This window comes from Schistocerca serialis, chromosome 7 (assembly GCF_023864345.2).
Source record: "Schistocerca serialis cubense isolate TAMUIC-IGC-003099 chromosome 7, iqSchSeri2.2, whole genome shotgun sequence".
Classification (NCBI taxonomy): Eukaryota; Metazoa; Arthropoda; class Insecta; order Orthoptera; family Acrididae; genus Schistocerca; species Schistocerca serialis.
In genome coordinates this window covers 258,041,825-258,049,331 of record NC_064644.1, presented here as the reverse complement: position 1 = coordinate 258,049,331, position 7,507 = coordinate 258,041,825, and the positions used below count along the sequence as shown (strand labels likewise).

General features: G+C 41.0%; 1 protein-coding gene across 1 annotated transcript in view; it reads right to left on the bottom strand.

Moving 5' to 3' along the window:
• Positions 1-3,722: 3,722 nt before the first annotated feature.
• Positions 3,723-7,507, bottom strand: part of LOC126413003 (uncharacterized) — a 100,728-nt gene continuing 96,943 nt past the window's right edge. Inside the window, exon 7 of the mRNA XM_050082897.1 lies at positions 3,723-3,829. Within this exon, the coding sequence (XP_049938854.1) occupies positions 3,770-3,829 (60 nt within the window). The 3' untranslated portion in view covers positions 3,723-3,769. The remainder of the gene's footprint in view (positions 3,830-7,507) is intronic.

The following is a 7,507-nucleotide window of genomic DNA, read 5'->3' as shown; positions in this document are numbered from 1 at the left end:
TGACGGATATGGTGCCATGTTACGACCACGATGGAGAATGCATTTGGCGAGTTAATTGATTTGCATAAATTCGGCGTGGTTTTAGCGGTACAATACTTAAGGGGACGGTGAGTGTGAGTAGGTGGCATGGAGCAGAACAGGAGATTAAGTGCAAGACACTTGGTTAATTTGATAATTTTTATGTAATACTCGGTACAAAAGTTAAAGGGGTGGGTGATAAACAATAATGTTCCATAAATGGCGTTCAAATGCATGTGAAATTCGAAAATTGTACCACAAAACGGAGGAAGGACATAACTAATTACTTAATTATGTATCAAAGGCAATAGAATAGTTTAAGGAAATGGGGGTGACATGGAGAACCATTTAACTGAACAATAGGTTAAGTGCTGACAAAGAACCAACCATCAGGTTAATACTCCTGGAGTATAGTGCAGAGACATTAGGTTATGGATCTTGTTTGCTCAATGTAATTACTTCTTTCAAGACTTACATCTTTCCAAACAGCAGAGAATAATGAGCAAGAGAAATCAATCCCCCACAAACTGATTTCTTTTATAAATAAACAATATACCCTTGAATTTTCAGTTATGAGGCACTTTCTCTCCACCACCAGACCGCTGTCTTGGATTATGTCAGGGAAGAGACAACAGTGCCCTCTGGTGCGAGTACTGTGTACTAGACCAGTTGGACTCCAGACCTCATGGTGAACACACCGTTTCCTCCCATTGTTGGACTCACCATCTTGAATTATGTCATGGAATGGACGTTAGTGCCCTCTGGTGGCAGTACTGTGTGCTAGGTCAGTTGGATTCTGGACCCCAAGGAGACTACACTGGATGGTTGTAGTGTCTATATTGTTTAACTAAATAGTGCATGCAAAATGAAGACTTATGCCCAGCACAGATTGAGTTCTCTTCCCACCATTTTTAGGACGAGGTGGTGGTCGGGTGACTTAGATTAGTGGAGGTAGCCCAAGTGCCCTTTGTTTCCCGCCATTTTCATAGGTTAAAAGAGATAGCCCAATTGACCTTTCTTTACTGTCAAAATTCAAATTTCATGCCATATCCTAGGAAGAAGTGGTGGTCAGATGACTTGGATTAGCGGAGGTACCACAACTGCACTTTCTTTCCCACCGTTTTCTTTGATTAGTAGAAGTTGCATTGTCATGGTGGAATTTGAATTTCCCACTGTTTTCTTTGATTAGTAGAACTTGCATTGTCATGGTGGAATTTGAGTTTCCCACCAGGGGGGTGTCTCAGGGGGGATGGCACTTTCCCACCATCTTGGATAACGGTACTTGAGTCATCAGCTGACGTCGCGGTCGCCATCTTGGATGACATCATCAACTGACTTCACAGCCACCATCTTGGATGACGTCATCAACTGGTGTCAGTTGATGACGTCATCGCCGCCATCTTGGATAACGGTACTTCGGAAGTAACCGCCTTGTCCCAATACTAATAAGGACTAGTAACTTCAAGTTACGCATTGTTTGCATAAAGCAATCCGAAGAAAACGACAAGGATTGTGGCAAAACCACTTGTAGAAATTGCATCACTATAATGATCGCGCCCAAACTTCAATGCTTGTTAGTGTTTTTTGGCAAAAAGCAAAACCATTATGTTGCCTCGGTCTCCGTAATCAACGGACATGGCCTGCTGCGAATTCTTTCTACTCCTTATGCTGAAACAACCAGGAAGGACGTCGTTTTGCTACCATTGATGAGGTAAAAACAGAATCGTTGAAGGTGCTGAACACCATAACGAAATCAGAAGTGCTTCCAAAATTGAGAAAAGCGTTAGCAGAAAAGTGTTATTTCTAAGCGGGATTACTTTGATGGAGACAAAGTTCATTTCGATGAATATATAATGTTTAAAAAAAAAAAAAAAACACAAAAACTCCCTTTACTTTTTGATCATATCTCGTACATCGCGCTTTTACGAAGGGTGTTTCAAGCATTTGTAACCACAATTACACATATTGTAGAGATTTCTGAACTATCACGAGATGAAGAAAAATTGTTTGGAAAGGTGTTTTTAGCTTTTTATTTTATGTAAACAGCTTAATACCGTAAGAAACTACTTTAAGCTCGTATCAACTGTTCAATCTGATCGCTAGTATCAATGCGTGCGTTGTAGTGGCGCAGAAAATTTAGCCACACTTTCTCAGGTCTCTCTGTTGCCTGTTATAGAATGACACAGACATCTGAAACCTGCTTACTCGATCATTCTTTGTACTTGCTGGGGTACTCTCCACAATGTATTCTTCAAAATTTATATTTGTTGGGAATATTGACGAATATGTTATTGATGAACTCTCTCAAACACGATCCAATATTATTTCGTCAAACTCTACTGCACGCAAAACTGTCAAGAACGTTGGCCAGCTCTGTATAGTTTCCCGCAAATTTCTAATCAAGGTAACGATTGCTGGCTCCAGTTCGTGTGTTACTAGATGTTTCTCTGTACATTAATTGTACTGTCTGGGTGCAGTTTCGCCATACTTTAAAAGCTTCGCTACAAATTCCTGAATAGAGTAATATTCAATTTTCGACAACTAGTCTAGATTCCTATACACTGGTAAACTCCACAATGTAGACGCCCCTGACGATTATAATATTATATAGGTTATAAATGTAGGGCCACTATTTTCTACCCAGGGACCAGTCGTTAGTTATGAAACACAGGCAGTTTACAAACGCATAACTATCATGCATTTTTCATTCAAGAACATATTACCTGAAATAATTTCCTTAACCCGAAAAACTTAGTTTAGGAGCCTCTGACGTCCGCTTAATGTTGAGCCTTCAAGTGTAGGACGTCCTGTAAATGAAGCTTTTCAAGTTGATCATTGTAGAGCATCATTCTGTCAAATATTTGTAATCATACAGCAACAATTATCACAATATTTGTGGTTACAACAATAGTGATAAACCTAAAAAATTATGATTACGGAATTGAGGGAAAGCAACAATAACAACTTTCATAATTTCAGTAATTTTCAAACCATGTGGCACTTGAAAAAATACGACAGAACAGACGAGGATGAAATAAAGATTTCAGTGAATGCCAGGGAAGATTAAAGATACCTTCAGTTTTATGTTTCTGCAGATAAGAAAGAAAGGCGAAAGGTTACAGAGAATGAATGGACCGGACAGGCTTGCGGAATTCATTTCTCTTATGTGCAGGATGAAGGCATTTAAACTTTGCCAGACGGCTTGGAACCCAATAACTTAACGCATGAGATATCTAGTTCCTCACCTTGATTTGATGACATACGATGAGTGATGACACTAAACTGTGTGCCTGAGGAGGACTAGAACGTCTACCATTCCACAGACAGCGCTCTTTCTCTCTTTTTGTTTTTTGAGCGTACTTCACGTACCAACTGTCTCGCAGAACGTGGTCTCATGCCATTATTGCTTTCATAAGCAGTTTTGCCGATAGTATTTTTGTGCTAGAGCCTGCTTTAGGTCATCGGAACAATTACTTGTCCTCATAATGAGCAAAGGCTTCTCTTTACAGTCCTGAATGAAACAAACGTAATGGAGCAATTATTCAACTTAAGGCAATGAAAACTACAGTGAGAGGATTACTATAAATGAATTTTAGACAACGATGCTGCTTGTTTACGTTTTATCTTCATAAAATTAGTTTCTTTACACATTTTGTGGTAGACTATCTTTACTTAAACTACACTAATACAAAGCAGTAAGAAGTTGACGTCTGTCATCCGCCAGTTCAAATATTCATTTCCATGACTGACATTACCTCTTCCTCTGGAACTGGTACAGCATATTGAACATTGTGTACGATCCATTCAGTATCTGAGAGAAAGAAGTAAAACGGGTTCTCTTTAATTACAGCATAGTGAAAGTAATATGAGAACACATTGCATGCAAAGTATCAGTAAGCTTATTTCTTATGCTCTTATACCATACAGTTAACATAAAATTGTTTCTCACTCAGTAACTAAAATTTTCTCTAGTCAAAATATAAATAACTGAGTTATAACTAATCTTTATAAATACAAAGATGTTCTCTCTAACAACATGTAACGACAAAAACTTAGACATACAAGAATACAAAAACCAAAGTAAATATCAGCAAGTGCATATATTTTTTTCTTCCTCTGAGAACGAAGCATGTAAGTTACAGCAAACTATCGTAGAACTGTTCTTTCCTTGTTTATAACCTCTGCAGTAGCTTCTTTAACCATAAATCAAGTGGAGGATAGAACAAAACGAGTGAAAAAGTTCTACGGTGTAGACGGACAAAAAGAGTAAATCAGTTCTGCAGTGTGTAGAATTAAGATGAGTGTACAATTTGTCTGAATGACTTGCTTTTCAGAGAAATGTAATAGCAGTACGAGACAATACGTCACAATCTTTTGTGTTACTGGAATTGGTGGATCAACAATATAAAGTACACTCGAGAACACGCTACTTTGGAACGTTTATTGTAGCCGTCATCTTTCGCTGGTCTACAAGATCCTAGAGTGGTTACGGTGGGTTTCACTAGTATTCTTACATAGTGATCGTCGCCAAACGTTTTTGCTCAAGAGTTAATAGTGACATTGCGGGAGGCACCTTTGACGGCATGATTACCTATCTTATTATTAATTGGCAACTTACATAAATTACTGTCTCATGAGCCACCAATATACTATATATACTAAGGACGTGATAAGATGGTCGCCGGCCTCTAAGTGCTGGTCGTTAAAAGTCGGACCCGTTAGTAACACTTCATGTCAACTGTTCTTGTTTAACTTTGCTGCCACCCTCAGCGAGCACTAGTTGTGACGCTGTACTTGCCTGGGCCTGCCTTCACCTAAACTGCTGAACCAGGCGAAAGACTTTGAAAATCCTAGACATTTTAGTCATATCTGATTATTGTCTGTCGACTGTAAGTTCTCCAGCTGCCACTGTGTCCCACGGGGACCATGGATATGGGTATCAAACAAACTGAGCAGACTACTTTCCGCTAACGATTTCCTCTTTTTAACACTGAATATTAGTTTTGAATATCAATACTAAATATGCATTTACTTCTTGGGATTTTGCCTCCGGAAGCGGGAACAGACTTTTGTCACAGGGGCTTTAGGACGCTTAACAGCATGATTATTAGCATGAGTACAATTAAAAGATATAGGCAAGAGTTATAAATAAAACCATGACGAGCAAAAATATCTTAACGAATATAAATGACACGAACTTGCGAAAGTCGGTGTACTGCAGTATCGAGAAGTCTACGTCATACTCAGCAAGTCACCTAATGGTGTGTAGCGGAGGGTACTTCTGGCACCAATAATTGACACCTATTGCTGAGTTACATTCCCGAATGGCACGTCGGAAGAATGACTGTCGGCAAGCTTCTGGATTCGTTCTAATTTCTCGAATTTTCTCGTCGTGGTCATTATGCGAGATGTTTGTAGTTCGGCTCGTACGGGAAAGTACTGTTTCGAAATTTCAACAGTAAACCTCTTCGTGATGTACAATGCGTCTCATGTAACGTCTACCACTTGAGTTCGCAGCGATCTCTGTAACGTTCTCGCGCCAACTAAAGGATTCTGTAAGGAAACGCGCCGCTCCTCGTTGCATCTTCCCTACATCTTCTATGAGGCCTATCGGGTAAGGATCCTATATTGCTTAACAATAGTCAAGAATCTGTCGAATAAGTGTCGTAAAACACTTCCTTCTTGGATGAGTTGCATTTCCTTAAGATTCTTCCTCTTAATGTCAGTCTGGCATCTGCCTTGCTTACTATTTGTTTTATTTGGTAATTACACTTAAGGTCGCACTGGATAGTTACTTCTAGATATTTTAAAGCAGATAGTGTTTCCAGCAGTTTCTCATCAATAGTGTATTTGCACGAGGTCTGTCCAAAAAATCCCGGAACATTCGTAATTTCGCGCCAATGTTGTGTTGAAGCAAAATGCCGTTGGCATGCATACACACTCCTGTGTTTAACGTGTAGCTGCCGGAAATTTCATTGTTGCATGTCTGTTAATTATTGTTCAGTGCTATACTGAGTAGAACGTTGTGTCATATAGTTTGCGAATTTCGAGATGGCAGAATTAGAGGAGCAACACACCTGCATTAAATTTTGCATGAAACTCAGGAAAACTTTTACAGACACACTCCAAATTACACAAGAAGCCTACGGTGATGAGCGCTTAAGCCGTACTTGGTGTTACGAATGGTTCACACGGCTTAGAAATGGCCGGACGGAAGGAACAGATGACCATCGTTCAGGACGCCCTTGATCTCTGCCGACGATGCTCATGTCAGGAACGTCAACGAATTGAAGTCCGACTGTCCGAGAGATAGCAGAAGAGTGTGAAATTTCAGTTGGATCATGCCAAAAAAAAATCCTGACACAATATCTTGGAATGCATCGTTTTGCCGCTCAATTCGCACCATGGCTCATGAGTCAAGGCCGGCCTTTGTGGCCGAGCAGTTCTAGGCGCTTCAGTCCAGAACCGCGCTGCTGTTACAGACGCAGGTTCGAACCTGCCTCGGGCACGGGTGTGTGTGATGTCCTTAGGTTAAGTTAGGTTTAAGTCGTTCTAAGTCTATGGGACTGATGACCTCAGATGTTAAGTCCCATAGTGCTTAGAGCCATTTGATCATGAGTCAAGACCAGAAGGACCTTCGCATCGCAATCTGTGAAGAGCTTTCCGATCGCGCAAATGAAAACGAGATGTGCCTTAAAGAAAATCGTAATTGGTGATGAGACGTGGGTCTACCGTTATGATGTTGAGACCAAGGTTTGATGTTCAAAAGGGTCGGGAAAGGGGAGAAAATGGTCTCCAAGACCAAAAAAGTTCGTCAGATCAGGTCAAATGTCAAACCCATGCTGATAGTTCTCTTTGACTTTGAAGGATTAGTTCTTCATGAATTCGTTCTACAGGTACAAACAGTTAATCAATGGTACTATCAAGGAGTGTTGCGACGTCTGCGAGAAAATGTGAGAAGGAAACGGTTCGAAATGTGCCGAGAAGATTCATGGCTCTTGGATCACGATAACGCACCAGCGCATTCGTCCTTGTTGATGCGTGACTATTGCGCAAAGAAAGAAAGCACTGTGCTGCCTCATCCTCCGTACTCTGCAGACATGGTCCCTGCGGCCTTTTTTTTATTTTAAAAGTTGAAAACCCCGTAGAAAGAACGAAGATTTGCAACGATAGACAAGATAAAAGAGACCGAGCGAGGTGGCGCAGTGGTTAGCACACTGGACTCGCATTCGGGAGGACGACGGTTCAATCCCGTCTCCAGCCATCCTGATTTAGGTTTTCCGCGATTTCTCTAAATCCTTTCAGGCAAATGCCGGGATGGTTCCTTTGAAAGGGCACGGCCGATTTCCTTCCCCGTCCTTCCCCAACCCGAGCTTGCGCTCCGTCTCTAATGACCTCGTTGTCGACGGGACGTTAAACACTGATCTCCTCCTCCTCCAAGATAAAAGAAAATTCGCAGATGGCGCTTCGCGCGATCCAGCAAGGGACG